The sequence below is a fragment of the Panthera leo genome, chromosome F3, assembly GCF_018350215.1.
Source record: "Panthera leo isolate Ple1 chromosome F3, P.leo_Ple1_pat1.1, whole genome shotgun sequence".
Taxonomy (NCBI): Eukaryota; Metazoa; Chordata; class Mammalia; order Carnivora; family Felidae; genus Panthera; species Panthera leo.
The window spans coordinates 68,017,020-68,043,099 of NC_056696.1; the positions used below are offsets into that span (position 1 = coordinate 68,017,020).

A 26,080-nucleotide genomic window follows, 5' to 3' on the forward strand; every position below is an offset into this window, starting at 1 on the left:
AGTCAGAAGGACAGGGCAGGTGGGGTCCTGGAACATGACAGCTCCGTGGCATACCCAGGAACGGTGTTTCACTGGGCAGACCTCCCTGTGGGAAACACTGGTCACAAAGCCAAAGTCACAGTAGTCTTCCACAAGTACTGCTTAAGTTCAAACGCCAGAGGAGGAGAAAGCAGTTGGAGAGCCTCCGTGAAGGAGCGCTGCCCTAAGGCTGCAGCTGGCGGGTCCCAGCGGCTCTCAGAATCCGGTGTGAGTGAACGCCACGCTAGAGCACACCTGAAATGCAAACTTAGGCCTGAAATTGGGAGGGCAGCGACACTGGGAGGGCAGCCAGACACAAAACGAAATCAGAGCAAGATTAGTGACACAAGCCGGCCAGGAACGGGGAGCAGGAACGGGAGCAGGAAGTCAGGAATGGGAGCAGGAAGTCAGGAACGGGGAGCAGGAAATCAGGAACAGGGAGCAGGAAGTCAGGAATGGGAACAGGAAGTTAGGAATGGGGAGCAGGAACCAGAGCAGGAAGTCAGGAACGGGAGCAGGAAGTCAGGAACGGGGAGCAGGAAATCAGGAATGGGAAGCAGGAAGTCAGGAACGGGAGCAGGAAGTCAGGAACGGGCGCAGGAAGTCAGGAATGGGAACAGGAAGTTAGGAATGGGGAGCAGGAAGTTAGGAACGGGAGCAGGAAGTCAGGAAACAGCAAAAGTGTAAGGCGTCAGGCTCCACGCCACCCTCTCCCTGCGCCAGCCTGTCATCCCCTTGACCTTCCTGCCCCAAGGTAAAGGAAAACGTCAGCATCTTCTCCTCTCCTGGTTCTGTTTCCCCTAGGTGTCCTGTCCTCTGACTTCCTGGTGACGCTCCCCACGGAGTAACAGACGTCCCCTTATTGTGCTGTCTGAACCTCTGTCACCGCAGAGTGGGCACATTACCTGGAAGGGCGTCCCTCCCTGCAACCCGCTAATCCGGCCCAGCACGTCGGTCGGGGTCGTGGGAGCACAGTCGGGAAGCCCAGGCCTCCCCACCCGCCTTGGTCCCTTCGGGCTCCTAAGACACGCAGTCAGGCCTCCACCGAGGAGCACCTGTGAGGTTCTGCACCAATCGGCCGCTTCTCCACGGCGCGGGGAGCAGTGAGGACCCAGGGCCGGCAGGAGGGGGCCTCTCCCCGACCCGCAGCCTCTGCCCTGGAGCCAGTGACACACACACGTTCAGCGCCCACACTTTATTGGGACAAAGGAGGGGCGGGCGGACCGGCACCACGGGCCCACCCGGCAGGGGGGTCGGGAGCACAGAATAAATACAAGCAACGTGGGCGCTGCGGGGTGTCCATGCGCAGGAAGGAGACCAGGCCCTTCCAGTGTGGGGACGGTCCGCTCGCAGACGACGAAGGCAGAGGTGCGGCTGGGAAGGGAAACGGTTCCTTACGCAGGTGGGAAGAGGAGGGAGGTGGAGGGAAATTCCTTTCGTACTTAGAAGACGAGCAGGTTTCAGGGAGGATGGAGAGCGGATCTCACATCGGCAGACACGGACGCGGGGGGGTCGGGGGGGGGCGACAGGTCGTATTGCAGACAGGCCAATGCTTCTGCGGCGCCTGCACAGGTCACCGTTCCCGGGGGGGCGACGCAGCCGGAAAGGCCCTCGGCCTAGAGGACCAGAGACGTGTACCCCACGGGCACCAGCCCCTCGGCGCCATCGCGCCCACAGCGGAGCCAGTCCTCGTCCACGGTGCCCAGGACTCGCAGCACCTCCCCGCGCCGGAAGCTCAGCTGACCGGGTCCCGCGGCCGTGTGGTCACAGAGCGCGCGCACTGCCCTGCGGACCGGAGGGACAGGCCAGGTGAGGCTCCGGGAGAGGCGTGGGGACCGCCTGCCCGGCCTCCCCACCAGTCCCCCCCTCAGGACCAGTTCCTCCTCCTAGGCCCCCTCGGTTGCAAACACACCCCCTTGCTCTCCCCCACCCTGGGCGGGGGGGAGGGGGGGGGTCTCCTGCCAGAATGTGCAGCGTCCTGACCCCACATCCAATCGTCCCCACCCCCCGAAAAACTTGTTTGGCGCCTGTATCTCCTTCACTCCATCTGCCCTCCTCTTGGACGCCACTGCCGTCCTCACTCCTGGGCCCCAGGGCAGGGTCTGCTCACCTCTCCCTGCCCCCGTCCCCCCCAGGCTGCCTCCCAGGGCCTCAAGGATGGAGTCCGGGTTCCTCCCAGCCACTGAGGCCTCAGGCATCTCGCTGCTGCCGTCACCCTGGTACCCCCTACACAGCTGCGCCCCCAGACCTGGCCCCGAGGGACTCAGTCCTCCCCTCCCAGAGCATCCACCACTCGGGACTGCGCGTTCCTGCACCGGGGTCCTCCCTGGGCCACGAGCTCCGTGAGGGCACGGACTCCAGTGCCCGTGCCTTCGCGTTCCCTCCCAGAGCATAACGCCCGGCTCGTAAGAAGGACTTGAAAAGAATCGTTGAGCGAAGGAAAAGCCAAGAAACTGAATTCAGGGGCGCCTAGTGGCGCAGTCGGTAAAGCGGCTGACTCTGGATTTCCGCTTAAGTCACGATCTCACGATTCATGGGTTCAAGCCCCATATGGGGCTCTGTGCTGACGGTGCAGAGCCTGCTTGGGATTGATTCTCTCTCTCTCTCTGTCCCTCCCCTGCACTCGCGCTCGCTCTCCCTCAAAATAAATAAGCTTAAAAAAAGAAAAGAAAAGAAACCTAATTCGGTGCACTGAGACAACCAGGCTGAGGCCAGACTCCGGAGTAGAAGCAGGTCTGAACCTGAAAAACCCTCAGGGAAGCATGACCCCTCAGAGGACAGCAACAAGTGACCTGTCCCAGGCACCCGCGGGGCACCACAGGCCTCACACACTTAGGCTTAGTCTTCCTAAGACCATCGCCAACGGACGAGAGAGAAACGGGCTGAGAGGCAGCAGGGCACACTGGTCACCAGCTGACCTCGTGGCCCCAGGCCTCTGCGCCACGACCCCCGTGACCCCCACTCTCCCCAAGCAGAAGCCGCCCTCCTGACCTGTGGGTCTGCGAGGCGCTCGGGGCTGCGGCCTCAGGCTCCTCGGGGGAAGACAGAGTCTCGGGAGGTGGCGCCCGCCTCACCAGAGCCAACACGCTCACTGTCGGCGGCAGCCAGCTGGACGGTCTCCTGGACGAAGGACACAGGGTCACAGGGGTCACCGGGCATCCAGAAAAAGAACCCAAGAACCCGGGGTTTGGGAGGAGGGAAGACGTGGGGGGGGGGCGCCTGACTCAAAAGAGGTCAGGGACGGGTCACTGCTGGGAGCACGGAGGCAGCTGCGGGACACAGGCACCCTCACGGTGATTGGGGGGGGGGGGGGGGGGGTTGCCCACTAAGGTCACTGATGCCCCGGAAGGGGCCTCTGGGACCAGCGGGCTCAGGGAGGCCCCGAGGCTCACTGGACAGGCCGAGGCCACCGTGGCCAAACCCCAGGGCAAGAGCACGGAGGGCACCTGCGTGCAGGGCGGGCCTAACGGGAACCACCTGCCGCTCGGGCCCTAGGGAAACAAGCCGGCCAACCTCTGGCGCAAGCGGTCTCTATAGTTTCCAACTGGGATGGCTGGGGGCTCTGAGAAGGGGCCAGAGTCCTGGAGGGGCCCGGCTACCCCATTACCTGGACTTCAAGGCTCCACCGTCGGCTTCTGTGACGCCCCCCGGCACCCCAAACAGTCTCCCCAGCCACACGCCTCTGCCTGGTGCCGCTTCCTCCGCGGGCAGGGGCCCGTCCTGGGCGCCTTCGGCGGTGCCGGAGGGACGCCAGGACCTCCACCGGGGGAGAGGGAAGCCCTCGCCGCTCCCGGACGCGTAGACCCGGGAGGCCTGGGTCAGCTGCTCCCACCAGCCGCCGGGTGCGGGGGGGCTCGCGGGAGCTGAAGGGCCTGGAGGCGTCTCCCCGGAAGCCCCCCGAAGGCTCTGGGCCAGCCGCCCCCCCCAGTGCAGCACAGCCCGCACGGTGTGCTGCAGGGCCGGAGGCGAGCCCGGGGCGGGGGCGGCGGGAGGCGGGCCCAGGGGCAGGTGGTGGTGGTGTTCGAAGAGCAGGTCCAGGTGGAAAGTGAGCACGGACAGCGGCTGCAGCAGCAGGAGCAGCTCGGTGGTCAGCGCGGGGCAGCCGCCGCGGGCCAAGGAGAAGAAGCCGGTGGGCAGATACAGGAGGGACAGCAGGCCTGGGGACGTGCAGGCTGCCGTCGGGCCCCGGTCCGGCCTCCGTCCACGCTGGGGGCACAGAGCCCACGCGCCCCTGCCCCAGCGGAACCAGGGCCCACGGAACAAGGGTGGCACATAACTCGCACGAGGGAAAGGGGGCCTTGAAGGCCGAGGGAGCAACCCGGAGCCCCAGGGAAGGAGGACGCGAGGGATGAAGATGAACAGGCCTCCTGGGGTAAAGACGACCCAAGGAGGGCCGTGGGGCAGGAAGGATGGGGAAGAAGACTGCCCCGGGGCCTGGGGAGAGCCCCAGACCTGGAGGCCGGGCAAGAAGGCAGAGGCCTGCTAACCAAGCTTCTGGAGGTGTCGGTGAGGACTTGGGTCTCTCCTGTTATGGGCAACGGGAAGCACTGAAAGCCTGAAGCGGCAGGGTAATCAAAGTCGCGCCTGGGGCCAAAGTCACTCTGACGTCAGTGGGACCGACAGGAGAGGTGCCCGCCCCCCCCCCCCCCCCCCCCCCTGCGGCTCAGGGTCTGACCTGCGTCTTCCTGGAGGCTGGAAAACCACAGCTCCAACTGCTTCGTGCTGGGGGTGGCAGGAAAAACGGAGTTCGGGATGAGAGATGAGCTTCGCAGAGGCGACAGCCCTCTCTGGGAACCAGAGCACCGCTGCGTCCCACCAGTGCACCCGCGAGGTCCCCGCGGCTGGGAGGAGCGCCAGAAAACAGGGCCACTCACTTGAGGAGGCCCAGGATGAAGGCGTGGAAGCGGCTGCGGCTGCTGCTCAGCGGGGCCAGACGGCTGACCTGGCTGTACAGGGTCCCCAGCGAGCGGGTGCCGGAGCCTGCGGACGCCGCGTTATCAGCCGGGCCCAGGCCTGCGCGCGCCCCCGCCCCGCCCCGCCCCGCCCGGGCCCGCCCCACCTGGCTTCACCGACGCCTCCACCACGCTCCAGGGGCTGCTCCGGCGCTGCCCGGTGATGAGGTCCTTCCGGAAAGGCTTCAGCCCGTCGGCCACCAGGGCGTGGAGGGCCGGGCAGAGGGTGGTCAGCACCAGGTGCCCCACGTCTGGGCTCAGCCGGCTGTCCCCCAGCTGCGCCTGGGGGCGGGCACAACGCGGCACGTCGGCCTCCCTGCCAACCGCGCGTGCGGGCCCCAGGGGTCCCCTCTCGCCCCCGCTGCCTCCCCCACAGACACCTTCACCTTCTGAACCAAGTTCCGGGCGGCCCCAAAATGCGAGATGATCTTATCCACCGAGGCGCTGACGGCTATCAGGAGCCCTAAGAGGGCCGGGCAGGGAGGTCGGTGCCCGCGCTCACCCGAGGGCCCCGCAGACCCTCGGTTCGCGCACCGTGACCCCGGGGGCCGGGCGCCCACACCAGCCGCAGCCGACTCGGCAGCCGGGGTCAAGAGTCCGAGCGTCCTACCTTTCTTCTGCTCCTGCAGCTGGCCGGCCCCACCCTGGGTTTCTGCCATCCACCGTCGCTGGGCCCCGGGGGCGCCGGCGAACGACCAGGAGCTCCGGGCTGGGGTGAAGGAAGAACGCGGCGGCGTGACCCGAGGGTGACCCGAGGACGCCGGGCCGGCGCACAGGTCGCCCGCAGGCCGCAAGGGGGCAGGGCCGGGGGCAGGGCCAGGCGCAGCGCCCCCCCCCCCCACCCCGCCCCGTCCCGCGCGCGCCGCCCGCACCCGCGCCCACCTCCGCCCCGAAGGCCCCGGGCGGGACTGCGCGCTCCCCGCCGGCCGGACGCGTGTAGGGAGGGCAGCCCGGGGAGCACGTGGGGGGCCTGGGCCAATGGACGGACAGACAGACCGACCTCCGGGAGTGGGAGGAGACGCAGCGGGAGGGGCGGCCGAGGATCGGGAGGCTGGGAGGCGCGGGCGGGGCCCACCGGGTCCCGAGCCAGCCTCTCTCCCACCCCCCGAGCGAGGCGCGGCCAGCACACCCCCCCCCCCCGCCCCGGTGTGCAGGGGGCGTGACCCGAGGCCCGTCGCCCGGCGCTAGCTGGGACGCCCTCGGCCCGCGCCCCCCACGCCCGGACCTCGAGGCCCAGGGCCCAGCCCCGCGGCGGGCGCGGGGGGCGGGCGGGCCCGGGTCCGTCTTACGTAGCCTGGGCGGAGGCGGCGGGCTCCTGGTCCGGCCGGGGGCCTTCGGCGGGCGCGGCGGCGGTGGCAGCGGGGGGGCGGGCACCTGGCGGGGCGGGGGGGCCGCGGCGGGGAAGGTGCTGCTTCTGGGAAAGAGCGGGGACAGCAGCAGTGCCAGCTCGGGGCTGGCCAGGCAGGGTAGGGCCCCCCGGGCCGGGGGCGATTGCGCGCCCACCGGGGACAGGCGCACTGGCAGCAGCCGCAGTCCCGCGCGGGGCGGGCCGGCCCGAGGCGGGGTTCCCACCGCGCCCGCGCCTTCCAGCAGGGGGCGCGCGTCGGCCGCGGCCCGGGGGGCGGGCGGCGGCGGCGGCGGGGGGGCACCGGCTGCAGCGGGGGGCGGGGCGGGGCGGCGGGGGCGGGGCGGCAGCCAGGCGGGGCGGGCGGAGAAAGAGGGAGCAGAGAGTTAGTGCCGCGGCCCGGCGGCGCCCCCCAGGGTCCCCTCCCGGAGCGCTCGCCGCCGGCGGCCGGGGGGGGGGGGGGGGGGGGGGAGGCGGTCTGCGGGAGGGGGGCGGCGGGCGGCACCCACGGAGGGGGCGGGCCGGAGGCGGGGCCGGGGCCGCAGCCCGGCCCCCCCCCCACCCCGCCCCGCCTCCGCCCCGCGCTTCCCCGCGGCCGCTTACCCGCACGGCCGGCCTGCGCGCCCGGCTCCTCGGGCTCCCGGGCGGCCGGGGCCTGCTCTCCAGCCGCGGGGCTGCCCGGCCTGCCCTCCTCGGGCGGCCGCTCGGCGATGGGCTGCAGCCCGGGCCGGTTCTTCCTCCTCCGCGGCGGGACGGGCGGGGGCGGGGGCCGGGACGGCACTAGGGCCCAGCCAGCCGGGGGGTCGCGGGGCGGCAGCGGCGGGGGCGGGGCGCGGCTCCGGGACCGCAGCTCCTTGAAGGTGGTGACCTCCCGCGGCGGCGCCGGGGAGCCGCCCAGGGAGCCGCTGGGGGGCAGCTCGCTGTCGGGCGAGAAGACTATGAGCCAGTCGCTGCGGTCCTTCTTGACCTGCGGCGCGAGGGGCAGCCCCGGGCCCCGCTTGCGCTTCTGGGCCAGCTCGTGGAAAGACGTGACGGTCCGGCGAGCCGCCGGCTCCTCGCTGACGTCACGCCTGCACCCCGCCTCGGCTCTCCCCGCGTCTGCTTTCCAGCCGGGGTCGGCTACCCCCGAGGCGGTTTTGCGCCCGGAGTCGAGTTGTCCGGGTTCCGTTTTCCAGCTGGAGTTACTATGCCCACTGATTTTGCAGCTAGAGTTATTGTTCTCCGCGATTCTCCAGCCGGCTTCCGCTTTCTCCGTGTCAATTTTCCAGATAGGGTTGATTTTCCAGCTGGGTTCCGTCTTCCCAGCGTCGGTTTTCCCATCATCATCATCCGCCTCTGGGAGCTCGGAGGCAGGGAGGTCCTGCTCCCCACCCTCGTCGTCTTCCTCCAGCCCCGGGGAGGGGGGCTCCAGGCAGGCGGTCAGGGCGTTGCAGTTGGAGTCCAGGCCAGGGCCCGGAGGGGAGGACGCTCCGGAGCAGGAATCGGGCGAGCAGCAGAAGCTGTCCGGGGAGCAGGCGCCAGGGCCTGCGGAAGCCAGTGGGGAGCCCTGCTCCAGGGGGGTGATGCTGGGCCGAGGGCGGACATGCTCGTCGCCAGGGAGGCCCCGCGAGTACACGGAGACGGGGGTCTCGTCAGGGCTAAGATCTGAGCAGGAGCTGAGCGAGGAGGAGCAGCCCGGGTCCGAGGGGGAGGCAGCCCCCTCTTCCTCCTGGGCCGGGTCCTGCCGGTTTTCCAAGCCTGGCCCGTGCTCCTGGCAGCAGCGGCAGGGCACGGCTGGGCTGTTGGAATTGGCATCCACCAGGGCCCCGCTGCAGGGGCCCCGGCTCTCCTTGCCCCCGGTGTCCCCTGGGGGAGGGGACGTGCTCAAGGGCCCCTCCCGTAGCTCAGGACGGCGGGACAGGTGCAGGCCGAGAGAGACATGCTGGAGGTGGATGTGGTTGAGGTTGCAAAGTAAAGCCCTCTGAGGGGACAGCATTGTGCCGCCGGCGACGGGATGGCCTCTCGACAATCAGGAGGATCGGGCCTCTCACACCCGCCTACCTGGCAACCGCAGACGCAGACCTGGAAGACAGGGACGGTGAAACCCAGCCAGAGAGGGCGCGGGCCGCGGGAAGGACACCGAGGTGACTGACAGCTGCAGCAGGCATGAAAGGCGCCGGCCGCTTCGGACAATATTTAAATGAGATGCAAATGTCCACCGACTGACCATTAGTTTCCACTGCAGTATTTGCAGGTGGAGCCGAAGGGAGCCCCCCGGGAATGGGGCGGGGAGGGTCAGAGAATGCGGCTGCGCTCTGGATCTCCGTGGAGGTGCGGGGGCTTGAAAAAGGATGGGGCCCGGAATGGAGCCCCAGATCGTCTCTGCTGCGGTCTGGCCCTGTCCCCCCGCCCCACCCCACCCCACCGCCGCCCCTTCCCCAGCCTGCCCTTCACTCCCAGGGGAAGGGGCCGAGGGAGGCCCCGCCCAGATGCTCTGAAGCCGGGTGGGGGATGGCGCGTCTGGCCGCTCAATGCGCGAAAGGGGCAGCGTGTCGGGTCCGCGTGGCAGGTCGGCCGGCACGGAGCTCGGCGGCCTCGGTGCACCTGCGCTGGGACCCCGTGCTCGTCCATTCTCTCCGCGCTGGTCCCCATCACCCAGCCGCCGCCCCGCTCCTCCTCTATGCAGCTTCACTGCTCCCCTCTCCCGCCCCCCCTCTCTCGCGTCCCGAGGCCGAGCCCTCCTCACCAGGGGCCTCCTCCCGCAGCCGCTGCAGCGGGCTCCTCCTCGGCTCCCAAGGTCCCCGCCGGACCGCACAGACTGGAAGGTGGGGGGGGGGGGGGGGGCCGCTGGGACAACCCGCCGGCGCTGCGCAGCCGCGCCCCTTCACGCATGGGCGTGGCGTGGCTCAGACCCAGCCCCCAGCGCCTGACGTCGCGCCTGTGTCACCCACCGAGGCCCAGCGTGCAGCTTTCGAGGTCTTAGGTTTTCGGTCCTCAGGGGTTCCGAAGACAAGGCCCCCTGGTCCCCGCTTCCGTGCAGCCACCCCCACCCCTGCCCACCCTGGCCGGAGCCGCGCCCCCGACTAGCACAGCAGGAACAGGACCACGACAAGCTTCGACAATTTATTGAGCGCCTCGCGGCCCCGCCTCGCCCAACCCCTCCCGGTCCCCGGTCCCCGGGTCACTTTTTCCTCTTGTAGATCTTGTGCGCCAGCCCCAGGAAGATGGCCGGGGGCAGGGGCGCAGAGTGCTGCTCGATGAGGCCCATCAGGCGGCCGTAGCTGTCCTCTTGGTACTGCCCGAACACGGCCGGCAGCTCCAGCTCCTCGTAGAGCGCCTTCACCCGGGCCACCTTCTCGGCCTCCTTTTGCCCATAGTTCTCCTGGAAGGGTTTGGGGGCAGGAGAACGGGCTCAGCCTACCCCACCAGCGCCTCCGGGTGCCCGGCACGCCCCTCATGCACAGATTCCGGAACAGCTCTATCGCTGGTCACTACTTCCCGCCTCCGGTTTCCAGGGTCTTTGAGCGCCTCCGATCTTGAACTTCCGTCTCCCCACCCCAAATGCCCAGATACTGGCTCAGGACTCAGTTTCTTCTCCCCCGGGGCTTCTCAACCTGGGCACTACTCAAACTCAGGGCTGGAGACTCTCCCGCGGGGGGGGGGGGGGGGGGGGGGGGGGGGGAGCCGTTCTGTGCATTCTGTGCTTTTGGCGGCTTCCCGGCCTCTACCCAGGAGGCACCTGTAGCGCGTGCGCACACCAAGTTACAACAGAAAAACGTCTGCAAAAGCACCCCCACTTGAGAATCACTGCCCCGTCCCCCTCCTTACGAGCCCAGGTCCACAGCCCTCTCTCCGGCACCTGAAGGACCTTGCGCTGCTCGGGAGAGGCCCGCTGCAGACACTGAACCACCAGCCAGCTGCATTTGTTGTCCTGGATGTCCGTGCCGATCTTGCCTGTCACACTGGGGTCCCCAAAGAGATCAAGGTAATCATCCTGGCAGGAGCAGAAAAGGCAGAGTGGAGAGGATCCGGAGACAGGAAGCTGTGGCCTGCTCCCCCCGGCACCTTCCTACCTGCACCTGGAAGAACTCCCCCATCTCCAGCAGGATCTTCCTGGCGCTGGCGTGCTCCTTCTCGCCATCGATGCCCGCCTACGGCGGAAAGGGGAGCGGTGAGCCCAACTCCAGTGGGGCCTCCGCTTTCCCTGCTGCTGCTGCTCTGGGGGGGGGGGGGCTGGCCTCAGCACAGCCCCCAAATCGTCTCCCCTCTCCTTTCAGACATGCCTGGCCGCCCGGATGCAGGGCGTCTGGACCGTCCCAACCTCTACCCGCTTATGCCAGCGGGGCCTCCGGGTGAGGGCCAGCAGAGGCGGGTCAGCCCCAGAGGCCTGCGGACCCCAGGCAACACTCTTCTTCCTAACCCTTCACCATTTACCACTTCTGCGCGATGAAAAGGGAAATGGAGAAGCGGGGTCTGCGCAGGCAGTTAGCCCAGGGTCCTCCACATCACACCGTGTGACCTCCTCCCCACTCCCGTCCAGACTCGACGGGCTGACTGCTTTCACGTCCCTTGCCTTGGCTAATGGTCATAAAAATCCTGGGGAGGGAACTTTATCATCTTACAGCTGAGAGCAGGCTCAGACAGCTTAAGTGGCTTGGTCGAGGCCACACAGCCACGCAGTGGGGGCGCGAGACTGCCCGAAGATGTCTGCTTTGTGCCCTCTTGTCCAAAAGCCCCATCGGGGGCAGCAAGGGTGGGGAGGCTCACTCACCATGTACATGGCGGCAGCCACAGGAAGATAGAACGAGTAGAAAGCGGTCTTATACTTGACGATGGACTTGTACCTGGGCAGGGGAGAAGATACACCGCTCAGAAGGGCAGTGCCCAGCACAGCCCTCCCGGGCCGTCCAGATGCACTTCCCACCGTCCCTCACCTCTTTTCAGTGAATCTGCTGAGATCCACATTGCCCTGGGGGGCCGTGATGAGGTCCAGCGTCTGTCCGAGTTCAGTCTGATAGGAACTCTGAGGAGGAAGATGGCCCATAACCTTGCCTTTCTCCAGGGCTGGGAAACCCTGAAATCCTGGGACCCACATCCCATGCCACGGGCAGTCAGAGAGGCAGCAAGGACAGGGCCCTTGGGGTGCCCGGGGGGCACAGTTGGTTAAGCGTCTGACTCTTGATCTCGGCTCAGGTCATGATCTCACGGTTCGAGCCCTGTATCGGGCCCTGCGTGGTCAGTGGGGAGCCTGCTTGGGATTCTCTCTCCCCCTCTCTCTGCCCCTCCCCCACCCAGTGGCTCACTCGCTCACTCTCTCAAAATAAATTAAAAAAAAAAAAGAGGGAGAGGGCCCCAAGCCTCATGGCCCATACTGACCCGATCACGGAGACCAGGGAAGCCCTTCCTGCCACCACCCTGCCTGGCACCCTTGCCTGCTTTGCTCCCTTCCAGGCAGACCCAGCGCTCTCCCGCGCCCCGAGCGCAGCCAGATGAAAGTGGCCCAGGGAGGCCAGGCCTGCAGCACACCTGTAGGAAGAGCTCAATCAGGTTCAGGTAATAGGGCTGCTCCCGGCAGTAGAGCCTCAGCACGCGGTAGATACATGCTTCCAGAAGCAACGCGTCATTGATGGCATCCAGACCTATGCCTGGCTGTCAGGGACGCAGAAGAAACGTGCGGTCAATCTCTGGCCACCGTGGACACCTCGGCGGGCTCGAGGCCACCACCGCCCCAGGCCCTTTGCCACGCCCACCGCTGGCTTCTCGCCCAGTAGTATCGCACCTTCTGGTACCAGCAGACCTGCCCCCGCCGGGTGAGGGATGAATCCATGATGTCGTCCGACACCAGGAAGAAAGCCTGGAGCTACAGGAGAAGGAAGAGTGGGTAAGACCCTCGGTCTCCTCGGAGGCGCTCCTTCTGCCGGTGACGGAGCGGCCGGGACATCTGTGCTGTGCTGTGGGACTTCGGGAAATCCTAGGACTTCGTTGGATCTGGCGTTCCAGGTATAACGTGGGGTCACAGCTCTCGTTTCCAGAGCGAGAGACTCCCAACGGATCTCGGACATCCCCAAACACGCAGCCCTAGACGACCCCGGGGTCAGGGAGGTTAGATCTTCACAGACTGTTCCCTGGCCAAAAACTTCCTTGAATGCTGAAGGGAAGATTCCTTCATGCAGTCTGACTTTACCTGACTTCTGGAATAAAAGGCAGCTGTTCCCGTGTCGTCCCCGGGCACTCTGCTTACACACCCGTGTGCGGGACAAAGCCCCACCTCAGGGAGCTCATCTAAGGGTGCAGGTCTAATAGGGACAGAACCGAAGTCTGACCCCTGGTAACTTTCACCATGGGTCTTAACCATTTAACCACTCAAACAGCAGCCCAGGGCTTCTAAGTCCCAGCCTTCCTGAGGTCCCCAGGATACACGAGTTTTCCCAGCGGGCTGTGAGGTCCTCGGAGGCAAGGCCAACATCTGCCCCCCCCGGAGCTCCCAGAGGCTCAAACAGCCGGCCCCGGAGCCGATGTGTAACAAATGCATGTGTAACGGAGAGCGAAACGCCGCCGCGTACCCCAATACTTCTTGTAGTCAGGTTCCGAGACTTCGAACATGGCCTTCCAGAACACGGTTTAGATCTTCACTCCGCCCTGAACTCTGTGCACCAGCGGCCCTGCCTCGCTCGGAGCCCCCAGCGCCACCCGTCGGCTCTGCCGTGCCCCATACAGAAAGGACTAAGGTGGCCGCTGCTCTTTTCCCACGTGAATCCCCGGGGAAGGAGGCGTCCATCCACACCGCCATGTCTGCCCTCACCCTGGGGCAGGCTCTGGGCCCCCACATCGGAGGCACGTGTCCTACGTACATAGTGTTTACTCTGAGTGACATGCTTCCGCTGAAGCCCCCGGTCCACTCTCTTCCACCTGGTCCCAACCGTTCCCACTCAACCCACACGGTCTCCAGGGGCGTTCGTCCTGCGGCTTCCCTCAGTCTCCTCCGTCCCACTGCAGTTCGGAACCCAACTGCACTTCCTGTTTTGTAGGGGACTTAAAAAATACACAACAGTACCAGAGTGTCAACTAAATGAGAAACCTATCCACAGTATTAGTCAGTTATGCTGGAGGGACTATTCTAAAGATTAAAGATTAAAGGGGCACCTGGGTGGCTCGGTCGGTTAAGCGTCCGACTTCGGCTCAGGTCATGATCTCGAGGTCCGTGAGTTCGAGCCCCGCGTCGGACTCTATGCTGACCGCTCAGAGCCTGGAGCCTGTTTCAGATTCTGTGTCTCCCTCTCTCTCTGACCCTCCCCCGTCCATGCTCTGTCTCTCTCTGTCTCAAAAATAAATAAATGTTAAAAAAAAAAAAAATTAAAGATTAAAGATCGAAGAAGAACCCATTACTCTTGACTGGATCCTGAGTATTTAAAAAAAAAACAAACAACAACTTAGAATGGACTTTTTGTGGACAATGAGGAAATTTAACTATGAAATCTACATTATGGGAATGCAACCTGGTGCAGCCACCCTGGAAAACAGGATGGAGGTTCCTCAAAAAACTAAAACTAGAACTACCCTACGACCCAGCAATTGCACTGCCAGGCGTTTCTCCACGGGATACAGGTGGGCTGTTTCGAAGGGACACGTGCACCCCCACGTTTACTGCAGCGCTGTCGACAACAGCCAAAGGATGGAAAGAGCCCAAATGTCCCTCGATGGATGAGTGGATAAAGAAGATGTGGTCTATATATACAGTGGAGTATTAGTCGGCAATCAAAAAGAATGAAATCTTGCCATTTGCAGCTACGTGGATGGAACTGGAGACTATGATGCTAAGTGAAGTTAGTCAGAGAAAGACAAAAATTATATGACTTTCCTCATACAAGGACTTTAAGAGATAAAACAGATGAACATAAGGGAAGGGAAGCAAAAAGAATATAAAAACAGGGAGGGGGACAAAACAGAAGAGACCCATAAATATGGAGAACAAACTGAGGGTTACAGGAAGGGTTGGGGGAGGGGGGATGGGCTAACTGGGGGAGGGGCACTAAGGAATCTACTCCTGAAATCACTGTTGCACTCTATACTAACTAATTTGGATGTAAATTAAAAAAAAAAAAAAAAAATTCATCAGACTCTCCCAAGGCCAGAAGAGGGATGGATATTGGAAGAATTTTAAGGTCAAGGAGAAAGGAATATGACCTAAAGCCACCAGACAATATATTAAATTTGGCGTTTATGAAATAAAAAAAAAAGAAATATACATTAGATAATATCACTGTACCACGTTAAATAAATTACCCCGGAACGTTGCTATGGCCTGAATGTATCCTTGCAAATGTGTATGTTGAAATCCTAACCGTGGATGAGGAGGCGGGGCCTCCGGGAGGTGTGCGGGCACCCGGACAGGGCCCTCACGACAGGCCTCCAGAGGTCCCCGGCCCCTTTTGCCACAAGAGGGTGTAGCAGGAAGGTGCCCCCCGCCGCAGCCCCAGGACCAGGACGAGGGCCTCACCAACCACCCTAGTGCCGTGATCTCCCACCTCCAGCCCCCCGAACTCGGCGAAATAAACTTCTGTTCTTTATAAGCTACCCCAGTCCGTGTTATTTTGTCGTAGCAGCCCAAATGAACTGAGACACGAGTGATCACGGTACTGAGGATATACGGGCAAATGTCCTCGTGTCTAGGAGGTGAATCCTGAGATAGAAAAGTAAGAGATTGAAGGAAATGAGGCAGAGGTACAAAGATAAAAGCAGAGATTATAACAAGGGGCGCCTGGGGGGCTCAGTTGGTTGAGCGTCCGACTCTTGGTTTCGGCTCAGGTCATACCTCAGAGTTTCGGGAGTCCAAACATCGGGCTCTGTGCTGACAGCCTGGGGCCGGCCTGAGATTCTCTCTCTCTCTCTGCCCCTCCCCCCGCTCATGCTCTCTCGGTCTCTCTCAAGATACTTTTTTTTTTAATCACCCAAACAAAAACAATGGGGGACAGCTCAAAAGCACCTTGGGGAAGGGACAGCGCTACCGCCACGTTTAAAAACCGAAACGCTCACAGGTGCAGCTCTAATTCATGACAATTATCTCCAGCAGGTGAACCACTGGGCCCTCAAATCCTCCCCCGCCTGGTCCCCGAGCTCTGCGCCCCTGCTCTGCCCTGGGCCTCCTTGCCCATCACCCTCCCTCAGTGATGCCACTATCCCTTTACCTCCTTGGAGGCAAATCCCTCTTCTCCAGCCCCATCTCACTCACAAGCTACAGACTGGAATTTCCAGCAGCCACACGCCACAGTCCCGCCCGCGCTGCCCAAACCAAACCGAGAATGCGGCATGGCTGACCCCGAGCCCATCACGTCTTCCCCTGAGGCAGGCCACAAGCCTCAGCGTGTCCGTCATTCCTCATGTCCTAAGAGTCTTCCCTTCTGGGCTCACTGCCACCCTCCTCAGAGCCCGGCACCCCTCCTGGGACCCAGTCTCCTTGTCACTAGTGAAGGCGTTAGGCCAGGCCAGGAAACAATGCCCCTTCAAGGGCCAAATGAACCGGGCATAGGAGACGAGGGGATTGGAGCAAAGCAGAGCAGGACGGAGCCACACAAGAGAGCACGTGCCCTGTTGTGGGGTCAGCGGCTATGATTCAATGTCAGCCAGTTGTTGCTACGTGGGTATCTGGGCCCGGATCTAGCAATTTTCCAAGCAATGCCAGAAATCTGGGGTTTTATGTGACATCTCTTCTTAATTAAATTTAGGGCCCTTAATTTTTGAAAACTACCAGTGGGCTGAAAGTTTCCAGTCTCTGCTTTGGACTAACCTTCTGGAAGAACAACACCGTTTGCGTGGTTATCCTCTGTTCGGAGGAGAGAGTTGACTTTTTTTTTTTTTTTTTTTTTTTTTTAAGTAGGCTCCACACTCAGCATGGAACCCAGCTAGGGGCTAAACTCATGACCCTGAGATCAAGACCTGAGCTGAGATCAAGAGTTAGATGCTCGGGGCACCTGGGCGGCTCAGTTGGTTGAGCGTCTGATTTCAGCTCAGGTCATGATCTCACCATTCAAGAGTTTGAGCCCCGAGTCGGGACCTCTGCCGTCACGCTCCTCCACCTCGACCCGCTCTCTCTCTGTCTCTCAAAAATAAATCAACATTTCAAAAAAACAAACAAAGAGACACTCAACAGAATGAGCCGCCCAGGTGCCCCAGAGGTGACACCTTTATGTCCAGTTCCAAGGCCCTGGCCCACCGCTAGTTTGTGGACTAAATATGTACCCCCTGGCCACGAGGTTCTGCACATTTGTTAACCCTGGGGTAATTCGGTGTCCAAATTCGATTAGTGCCGCACAGAAACACGTGGAGAAACCAGTTTCCGGCTCATCCCTCCCCGCCCCCAGGATGCCCCCGCCCTGGTAAAACCTCCGCTCCCCCGCCCCATCCTCTCACCAGTTCCACACACCAGCCCACGGTCAGGGCCCGCCGGAGACTGTCGGCATCCTGCTTCCTGGGCTCCACCAGCTGCCGGTAGGCTATCAACACCGTCAGGCCCCGCTGGTACTTGCCTCCGACAGCGTTGTACTCCAGGACCTGGGCGCAGGGGGGAGGGCGGGGCGGCGCGTTCGCGGAGGGCCCACTCCGAGATTGCTCCCCACCCTCTCTCCCTTCCAACCACCACGGCTCCTCCTCCAGGGAGTCTCTGGAGTGGCTCCCCCGCCCCCAGCCCTCTCTGGGTGGTCTTCCTCGGTACACTTTTTTTCTTTTCCTTTTTTTTTTTTTAAGCAGGCTCCATGCCCAACATGGGGCTTGAACTCACAACCCTGAGATCAAGAGTCACACACTCTACTGACTGACCTAGCCAGGCACTGCATTCCTCAGTAAATTTAAAGCCTCCATACTGCACAGCAAAATCTGTCCCCGAGCCCAAAGCAGGGCTTGAACCCAGAGGCAAGGGTTCACGCCACGGAAATGGCTGACAAGTTCAGGTCTCTCTTTCCCAGGTTCCTGCCCCGTCCCCACCTCTCCTATGCTTCCCAGCCACCTCCTCCTATCCACAATTCAAACTGCCTGCAAGTGAAAAGCCTCTCTCACTGTATTAAAGACAAGGCCGGGGAACCTGGGTGGCTCAGTCAGTTAAGTGTCCAACTTCGGCTCAGGTCATGATCTCACAGTTCATGAGTTCAAGCCCCATGTCAGGCTCTGTGCGGACAGCTCAGAACCTGGAGCCTGCTTCCGATTCTGTGTCTCCTGCTCTCTCTGCCCCTCGCCCACTCGCATTCTGTCTCCTGTCTCTCTCTCAAAAATAAACATTAAAGAAAAAAAAAGACAAGGCCCCAAAGTAGGCCAGAAGAGAGCTCAGGAGGGGACCCACCCCCCAGCCTTCCAGGGGCGTCTCCTCCTGCCGGGAACTCCATTTTTGCCTTCTGCCTTCTGCCGTCCACAGGCTCTAATGCGTTGGGAGCACCTCCCCCTGTAGTCTCCATCCCAGGGTAGGCAAACCTTTTCCTAGCTTCAACAGTATTTATAAAAATTACTAAATAGGGGCGCCCGGGTGGCTCAGCCGGTTAAGCGTCCGACTTTGGCTCAAGTCATGATCTCCGGCTTTATGAGTTCGAGCCCCATGTCTGGCTCTGTGCTGACAGTGTGAAGCCTGCTTGGGATCCTCTGTCCCCCTCTATCTCTGCCCCTCCCCCCCCCCAAAATAAACATTAAAAAAAAAAGAATTACTAGATACCCCCCAAAAGAATAAAAGAATTAGGCAACTTAAGTATCCCAGCCAGGGGGCGCCTGGTGGCTCCGGAAGTTGAGCATCTCAATTTCAGCTCAGGTCGTGGTCATGATCCCAAGGTTGTAGGACTGAGCCCCGTGTCAGGCTCCACAAACCTGCTTGTGATTCTCTCTCCCTCTGCCCCTCTCCCCTGCTCAGACTCTCTCTTTTTCTAAAATTTAAAAAAAAAAAAAAAAAAAAAAGAATTCCCAGCCAGATTTCTCCTGGAGCAGGGGTTTCTGATGATGCCCTAGCTCCACCTGGCCCGCCTCAGGCTGCCTTCCTCCCGGGTCCCTGTCAAAATAGCATCTTGTGACCTCGGACACCTAATTCCCTTTCTCAACAAAATCAAAGACTTACCAGATTAAAGCCTTCACCCTCTTCGCCCTTCATGCAAAGCAGTCCTGAAGCACTAAGTATCCCTGCCCAGGCCCCGCCCCCTCCAGAGGAGACCCAGAGCCACTCAGGTAAAAGCCAGCTCCCCCCCTATAAGCCAGGACCCCCAGACGCTTATAGAATGAACCAAAGATTCCCTCTCTGAAGTCACAAATCCCTCACCTCCTTGAGCCGGGCAACGGCATCTCCTATCTCTGGGTGGTCCGTGCCATCCTCGGTCAGCACCTTGACAATCTGGGAGAAGTGCTGGATGAAATTCTGCTTTTCTTGGGCATAAGGGTCCAATTTCTGGTTTCCATTCATTCTGAGGGAGGAGTAAAGTGCTCTGAGGAGAGGAGGCACAAGTCAGAAACCTGAGCGCTGCTCCCCTCCCCAAAGCCTCTCACCCCACCACACTCACCGGGGCTCCTCTGTCCACGCTTGGCACCAGCAGCGGGCACCGTGCCAGGCCCCCGGGGCTGGGCACCCGTGCACCAGGGAGGGCCGCAGGAGGGAACCCAGCCACCTCTCCTGGGGCGCCCAGCAGGGAGCTGGCAGCCAGAAGACCCCCACAGATCTCAGCCAGCGGGACAGGGGCATCGCAGGGGTGGCATAGGGAGGGGGCACTGAGCACTCCCTGCAGGGGCAAGCACCACAGGCAGATGCTCGGCTGCGGCTCCCCAGGTCACCCCCACCACCCCCAGCCTTTCACCTCGGGGCCCAGAATGCCCCGCCCTCTCCCGAGCTAGGCTCCAGGGCATTTACAGGAAGAAGTTAATGCAAGGGGGGGGGGGGGGGGGGGAGTACGGCTGGCCGGCTGGCTGGAAGTCGACTGATGGCACTTAGGTACGCACTTAAAATAACTTAATGCCACCCAACTATATCCCCTCAACGTCAACCCTGCGGGGAACCTCTGGAATTGCTACTGCCTTGGCTTCTTCCCCCAAGTCCTGGAGCACAGCTGGAAGAGCCCAGACTGAAGGACCTGAGGACCAGGGGCTGGGAGGATCCTTAAAGCACCCTATTTCGCGAAGGCCAGACGGAATCTCGAAGAGGCAGGAAGATACGTGACCGGTGGCAGAGCCAAATCTAGAACCCAGGTCTCCCCTGGGAGGCGGGGAGGGGGTGCGCAGGCTCGGAGATACCCCAAGAGGACGCAGACTACGCCGCAACCCCGGGAACCACGGACACGAGGTCCGTGGTCCCAGGCAGCGCATGGCCAGCCTCGGAGCAGCCATCGGGCGGCCGGGGAGGCTCGGAGCGCGCACAACGCACATCCCGGCGGCTTCCGCCCACCCAGAGGGTCAGCCAGTCCGGCCCACGGGCTCCCAACACCGGGGCCTCCGACGCGAGAGATTGGCCCTCGTGCGCCTCCAAGTGCAGCCTCGGAGCTGGGGCCGAGCCTCCCACCGCGGCCTGAGCGCCGGCCGGAGACCTGTCTCACCTGCTCCCGGATGCCGGCTCCTGCTCCAGAGTGTTGGCGGGGTACTCCTGAAAGCCGCCGGGCTGCGCGCGCGGCATGCTGGGTCTAGTAGTTCCCGAGCTCCCTTAGCTCTAGGAGGAAAGGCCCCATCAGACTACAATTCCCGGCATGCGGCAGGAGGGACAGGACGACGCGATCTAGCGCGGGCTGGCTGGGCAGAGACGAGCCACGCTGATTGGCTGCATCCCCTCGTGCGAGCATGGGGCCCTGCATGGGACAACCAATGGAAGGGCTGCGTGCAGTGCCTGTAGGCCCTCTCTTCGCACCCTTGCAACTCGGGGTTACTCCACCCATCCAGAAAGGTTCTCGCAACTCGAAACCGCCGAGGACAGAAGTAGGTTTTGTTTTAAGGAGCGAAAGTCATTGTGGGAGAATACCCACTCTCACCACTGCTATTCAACTTTGCACTGGAAGTTGAAGTCAGAGCTATTAGATAAGAAAAAGAAATAAAAAACAGCCAAGTTGGAAAAGAACTGGTAAAAATATATGTATTTCAGAGACATGATCCTAACTATGGAAAAATCCACAAGACGGCTGCTAAAGCTACTAGAGCAGGGTACAAAAACAACATAGAAAAAAATCAGTTGTGCTTTGGCACACAGACAACGAACAATCCTTTTCTTTCTTTCTTCCTTTCTTTCTTATTTTAGTTTTTAAGTAATCTCCACACCGAACGTGGGCTCAAACTCAGGATTCTCCCCCCCCCCACCCCACCCCGAGATCAACAGTCCCTGTGCCCTAAAGGCTGAGCCAGCCAGGTGCCCCTGCAATAAACAATCTCAAAAAGGAAGAATGTAATTCTATTTTCAGTAGCGTCTACAATAATAAAATACCTAAGAATAAAATTTAACCAAGGAGGTAAAAGACTTGTACATAGAAAACTATAAAACATTGCTGAAAATTTTTAAAGAAAACCTAAATAAATGGGAAATGTTCTTAAGTAGAAAGATTAGTATTAAGATATTCCCCAAAACGATCGACAGATTCAACACAATCCCTGTCAAAATTCCAACAGATTTTTTTTTCCAGCTATGGAAAAGGCAATCTGCAAATGCATATGTAATTACAAGGGACTCTGGGTAGCTCAAATAATCTTTTTTTTTAATGCTTATTTTTGAGGGGGGGTGGTGGCAGAGAGAGAGGGAGACACAGAATCTGAAGCAGGCTGCAGGCTCCAGGCTCTGAGCTGCCAGCACAGAGCCCAACTCAGGCTCAAATTCTCACTACAGAGCTATAATAATCAAAACCATGTGGTACTAGCATAAGGATAGACATACTGGCCAATGAAACAGATTTGAGAGTCAAGAAATAAATTCATACATCTATGACCAGTAGGTTTTTTATAAAGGTACTAAGTCCACTAAATGGGGAAAAAACATTCTCTTCAACAAATGACACTAGATAAACTGAGTTGTCTTTCCTCATGCAAAAGAAGAATGAAGTTGGACCCTTACCTCACACCATATTCAAAAATTAACTCAAAATGGATTAAAACCTAAATATAAAAGCTAAAACCATAAAAAGTCTTAGAAGAAAACATAGGACTCAGCCTTCATACCTTGTATTTAGTGATGGACTCTTTCTTTTTTTTTAAATATTTTTTATTATTAAGTGATCCCTACACCCAATGTGGGGCTCGAACTCACAACCCCAAGATCAAGAGTCACATGCTCCACCGACTGAGCCAGCCAGGTGCCCCTAGTGATGGAATTTTAAATATGGCACCAAAAGTGTAAATGGCAAAAGAAAAGGTAAATTGAACTTCATCAAAATTAAAAACCTTTGTCCACCGGAGGACAGTCAACGGAGTGAAAAGAATGTGTACAGAATGGAAGAGAATGTTCCCAAATCCCGTATCTGATAAGGGTTTGATATCCAGAGTACATAAAGAACTCCTAAAACTCAACAACAAAAATACAAACAACCTCATTAGAAAATGGGCAAAGGACTTGAGACGACATTTCTTCAAAGAAAATCTACAAATGACCAATAAGCACATGAAAAGATGCTCATCATCATCAGTCATTGGGAAAAATGCAAATCAACCACAATGAGATACCACTTTACACTTATTAGTATGAATATAGCAAAAGCAAACAGATTTTTTTTTTTTTATTTTTTATTTTTTAAAATTTACATCCAAATTAGTTAGCATATGGTGCCAACAATGATTTCAGGAGTAGATTCCTTAGTGCCCCTCCCCCATCTAGCCCATCCCCCCTCCCACCACCTCTCCCATAACCCTCAGTTTGTTCTCCATATTTATGAGTCTCTTCTGTTTTGTCCCCCTCCCTGTTTTTATATTCTTTTTGCTTCCCTTCCCTTATGTTCACCTGTTTTGTCTCTTCAAGTCCTCATATAAGTAAAGTCATATAATATTTATCTTTCTCTGACTAATTTCACTTAGCTAATTTCACTAATAATACCCTCCAGTTCCATCCACGTAGTTGTAAATGACAAGATTTCATTCTTTTTGATTGCCGAGTAATACTCCATTGTATATATATATAATATATATATACAATATATTATATATATATACAGTATATTATATATATTATATATAATATAATACATATATAATATGTAATATTATATATAATAATGTATAATAATGTAATAATGTAATATACATTATATATATTATATTATATTATATTATATTATACCACATCTTCTTTATCCATTCATCCGTCGATGGACATTTGGGCTCTTTCCATCCTTTGGCTGTTGTCGATAGTGCTGCTGTAAACATGGGGGTGCATGTGACCCTTCGAAACAGCCCACCTGTATCCCGTGGAGAAACGCCTGGCAGTGCAATTGCTGGGTCGTAGGGTAGTTCTAGTTTTAGTTGTTTTGTTTTTTTTTTTTGAGGAACCTCCATCCTGTTTTCCAGAGTGGCTGCACCAGCTTGCATTTCCAACAGACAGATTTTTTTTTTTTTTAATGAAAATAACAGGGGCACCTGGGTGGCTCAGTTGGTTAAGCATCTGACTCTTGGTTTCGGCTCAGATCATGATCTCATGATTCGTAGGTTTGAGCCCCGCATCAGGCTCTGTGCTGACAGTTCAGAGCCTGCTTGGGATTCTCTCTGTCTCCATCCCTCTCTGCTCTCTCTCTGCTCGCTCTCTCGCTCTCTCTCTCCCTTTCTCTCTCTCTCAAATAAATTAAAAAACTTAGAAAAAAATTTTTAATGAAAATAATAAATGCTGCTGAGGATATGGAGAAGTTGGACCCCCAGACATCGCTGGTGAGAACACAAAATAGTGCACCTGCTGTGGGAAACAGTGGTCTGTTCCTCAAAATATAAGACATAGAATTGCCATATGACCTAGTAATTCTCCTGGTATATACCCCACAGAACCGCAAAGACCCACACAAATACTTGTATGCCAATGCTCACTGCAGTGGTATTCACAGCAGCCAAGAGGTGGAAACAACCCAAGGGTCCATTCACAGACAAAAGGATAAACAAAATATCGTATATACTTAAAATGGAATATTTTTCAGCCTTAAAATTAAGAAAGGAAATTCTGACACATGCTACCACGTGGATGGACCTTGAAGACATCATGCTCAGGGACTTAGGGCAGGCACCAAAAAACAAATATGCATGATTCTTACATGAGGTCCCTAGAGGAGTCAAATTCGTAGAGGCAAAAGTTGAATGATGGGTGCTAGGGGCTGGGGGAGGCAGGAATGAAGAGTTTGTGTTTAATGGGTATAGAGTTTCAGTTTCAGTTGAAAAGTTCTAGAAATGGATGGTGGAAATGGTTGCCCGGTGTGAACGCACTGACCTCCACTCCACTGGACACTTAGAGTGGTTAAAAATGGTAAATTTTGTGTTATGTATATTTTGCTACAATTAAAAACAACAACAACAGCTAGGGTGCCTGGGTGGCTCAGTCTGGTAAGCATCTGACTGTTGGTTTCAGCTCAGGTCATGATCTCACTCGCTGTTTGTGAGTTCGAGCCCCAAGTCAGGCTCTGTGCTGCCAGTATGGAGCCTGCTTGGGATTCTCTCTCTCTCTCTCTCTCTCTCTCTCTCTCTCTCTCAACAAATAAATGAACTTAAAAAAAAAAATCCTGGAAATCAGAAATCATGTGCTTTACCTGGAGAACTAGAGGGAGGCCCAGAAAAGGTCCCTTGTCATTACCCAGTAAACTACCACCCAGGTCACATGCAGACACTCCCAGAGTCCACCTCATCTGCCTGTGAATCTGCACACCTCACCACAGCTGCCTCTGAGGAGCCTGTGGATTCTGCCCCCAGACCCACCCCTTCCTCCCCTTGCCCTCTCTCTGCCAAGGCCCTGGGTCACTACTGCTGTCCCGCTCGCTCAGTGACTGCGGGCAGGTGGAAAATTAACGAAGGATATGGATACAGAGGAGAGACCGGCCCAGGAGTGGCAGGAATCCCCAAGAGGTCCAGAGAGCAAATGATACAGAGAGCAGGCTGGGGGAAGGCGCTTCAGGAAGGGGCACGGCCTCCTAGGTGGTGGGTAGAGGGGGAGGCGGAGGGCCAACTCTAGGAGAGCTTCTGGCTGATTCAATATCCACCTGGCTTGTCCTCTGTGGTCTGAAGAGAGTTGGGTGCGGCTCCCAGCTAGCTCGCCCCCAGGGAGAGGAGTGAGTGAAGCTCACGGGAAGAGAAACTGGTTCTAGGCGGGGTCCTTTCAGTTCCTAGCACAGCTGAAGGAGGATCCCTGGGCTTAAATGCTGCCTGGTGCAAGCCTTGGCCCCACCGTAAGCAGCTGGGTGAACTTCAGCAAGCCCCGTGACTTCTCAGAGTGGGCTCCGAAGTCCATCGAGGACACTGGCGTATTTTCGGAGGCCTAGGTGTACTCTTAATGAATCAAAGCACAAATGTCCTATGTAACTAGCTTATAGAGCGGAGTGGACCGTCAAAAGTGGCAAACTAGGGGGAAAGACTTTATAAATATTCAAGTCCACTGAAATCCAAGGAGTTATTAATTCATTGTCATTGCAAACTCCAGGTTAAGGAAATGGGAGAGAGGATTAACATGGGGAAGGCAGTGTCCCCCAGAACTAAAGAACCAAAGGAGAACTCTCATTCCCTCATCCCCAGCCTGGGACCTCCAGGAAGTGATCTTCCCTAGGGGGCTTGGGAGATGTCTGGAGACTCTAGATCAGTGTGGGTAGGATAAGAGCCCTGGGCTCTCCCGGGCCAGCCTAATCCTTGCGGGGAAACGCTGGGCAGGGCCATGGGGGAAGGCCTCCTAAACACACCTTCCCTGGGAAGAGAGAAGGTCCTGGGGCCAGCCCCTCCCCTAGCCCCCTGAGAAGCCTCCAGGGCTCAAGGGAAGAAATGGGCAGGAAGATGTGTTCCTGGGTTCAAACTCTACTTCATTTTTTAATTTTAGGTTTATTTATTTAATTTGAGAGATACAGGGAGAGACCACAAACAGGGGAGGGGCAGAGAGAGTGGGGGGAGACAGAGGATCCAAAGCAGGCTCTGTGCTGACAGCAGAGAGCCTGATGTGGGGCTCGAACTCATGAAACATGAGATAATGACCTGAGCCAAAGTCAGATGCTTAACCGACTGAGCCACCCAGGCACCCCTCAAACTCTACTTCAAATCCTTATTGGTTGTGTGAATAGGGTTAATTACCTAGCCTTTTTTTTTTTCATGTTTACTTATTTTGAGGGAGAGAGCATGAGCAGGGGAGGGGCAGAGGGAGAGGGAGAGAGAGAGAATCCCAAGCAGTCTCCGTGCTGTCAGCACAGAGCCCAACACAGGCCTTGAACTCACGAACCATGAGATCATGACTTGAGCCGAAATCAGAAGTGGGACACTCAACCCACTGAGCCACCCAGGCGCCCCATTGATTGATTTATTTATGTACTTAAGTAAGCTCTACACCCCTGTTGATAAGTATCTTAAATTTAACTGAAGAAGGAGGTAAGAAACCTATCTAATGATGACAGAAGGGAGGTGAAACTGGGGTGGTTGAACAGGAATTTTGTTTAACAGAGAAGATAAAGAAGGACACACAGGTGTAGGGAACAGTGTGTGCCAAGTCATGGCACTGAGAGAGAGCCAGTCACGGTTGGGGAGTGTGGGGAGGGGCGAGCCAGGGAATGCAGAAAGGGAGGGGTGCAGCTAGAGAAGTGAGCTGGGTCTTTGCCTGCCCTGACAAGCCAGTGAGGTCCTAGGTCAGGGCAGAGTAGTCAGACCTGAT

At 58.4% G+C, this 26,080-nt stretch overlaps 2 protein-coding genes and 1 long non-coding RNA gene across 7 annotated transcripts; 1 reads left to right on the top strand and 2 right to left on the bottom strand.

Moving 5' to 3' along the window:
* The first annotated feature begins 527 nt into the window (after positions 1 to 527).
* Positions 528 to 1,672, top strand: LOC122212333. Its single transcript, XR_006199100.1, has 3 exons — positions 528 to 701; positions 823 to 1,386; positions 1,591 to 1,672. It is a non-coding gene; the product is annotated as an uncharacterized LOC122212333 (long non-coding RNA).
* RUSC1 (RUN and SH3 domain containing 1) lies at positions 1,199 to 9,132 on the bottom strand. Of its 3 annotated transcripts, XM_042926110.1 has the most exons (10): positions 9,041 to 9,132; positions 6,919 to 8,376; positions 5,581 to 5,679; positions 5,357 to 5,433; positions 5,078 to 5,252; positions 4,893 to 4,998; positions 4,694 to 4,740; positions 3,626 to 4,175; positions 3,010 to 3,138; positions 1,199 to 1,803 (listed from the first exon to the last, which is right to left on the bottom strand). In XM_042926110.1, exons 2-10 carry the CDS (start codon positions 8,288 to 8,290, stop codon positions 1,635 to 1,637), a joined length of 2,724 nt encoding a protein of 907 aa, XP_042782044.1. In that variant the 5' UTR covers positions 8,291 to 8,376; positions 9,041 to 9,132; the 3' UTR covers positions 1,199 to 1,634. The 3 variants fall into 3 exon arrangements, with proteins under 3 accessions (XP_042782044.1, XP_042782046.1, XP_042782047.1); XM_042926112.1 differs by lacking the exons at positions 6,919 to 8,376; positions 9,041 to 9,132 and adding an exon at positions 6,260 to 6,301; XM_042926113.1 differs by lacking the exons at positions 6,919 to 8,376; positions 9,041 to 9,132 and adding an exon at positions 5,853 to 6,003.
* Positions 9,133 to 9,403: 271 nt separating this feature from the next.
* FDPS (farnesyl diphosphate synthase) lies at positions 9,404 to 19,926 on the bottom strand. 3 transcript variants are annotated; one of them, XM_042926172.1, is made up of 11 exons: positions 19,839 to 19,880; positions 18,816 to 19,031; positions 18,578 to 18,740; positions 16,702 to 16,842; positions 12,074 to 12,154; positions 11,821 to 11,943; positions 11,229 to 11,317; positions 11,066 to 11,138; positions 10,368 to 10,445; positions 10,154 to 10,288; positions 9,404 to 9,676 (listed from the first exon to the last, which is right to left on the bottom strand). In XM_042926172.1, exons 2-11 carry the CDS (start codon positions 18,992 to 18,994, stop codon positions 9,476 to 9,478), a joined length of 1,263 nt encoding a protein of 420 aa, XP_042782106.1. In that variant the 5' UTR covers positions 18,995 to 19,031; positions 19,839 to 19,880; the 3' UTR covers positions 9,404 to 9,475. The 3 variants fall into 3 exon arrangements, with proteins under 3 accessions (XP_042782106.1, XP_042782108.1, XP_042782107.1); XM_042926174.1 differs by lacking the exon at positions 18,816 to 19,031 and having other exon boundaries at positions 18,578 to 18,719; positions 19,839 to 19,926; XM_042926173.1 differs by lacking the exon at positions 18,816 to 19,031 and having other exon boundaries at positions 19,839 to 19,926.
* Between the last annotated feature and the right edge of the window lie 6,154 nt (positions 19,927 to 26,080).

Bases quoted from the DNA above. Each gene is read 5' to 3' on its own strand.
- RUSC1 (XM_042926110.1), bottom strand. From the start codon at position 8,290: ATGCTGTCCCCTCAGAGGGCTTTACTTTGCAACCTCAACCACATCCAC. The intron at 5,680-6,918 runs GTAAGCGGCCGC...CCTTCACCCCAG, and splicing joins CGCGCAGGCCGGCCGTGCGG to CCCGGAGCTCCTGGTCGTTC. The intron at 4,999-5,077 runs GTGGGGCGGGCC...CGGCGTCCGCAG, and splicing joins GGAGGCGTCGGTGAAGCCAG to GCTCCGGCACCCGCTCGCTG.
- FDPS (XM_042926172.1), bottom strand. From the start codon at position 18,994: ATGCCCCTGTCCCGCTGGCTGAGATCTGTGGGGGTCTTCTGGCTGCCA. The intron at 16,843-18,577 runs GTGAGGGATTTG...CCCTGCGCCCAG, and splicing joins CCGTTGCCCGGCTCAAGGAG to GTCCTGGAGTACAACGCTGT. The intron at 12,155-16,701 runs GTGAGAGGATGG...CTTCTCCTGTAG, and splicing joins TGGGCTGGTGTGTGGAACTG to CTCCAGGCTTTCTTCCTGGT.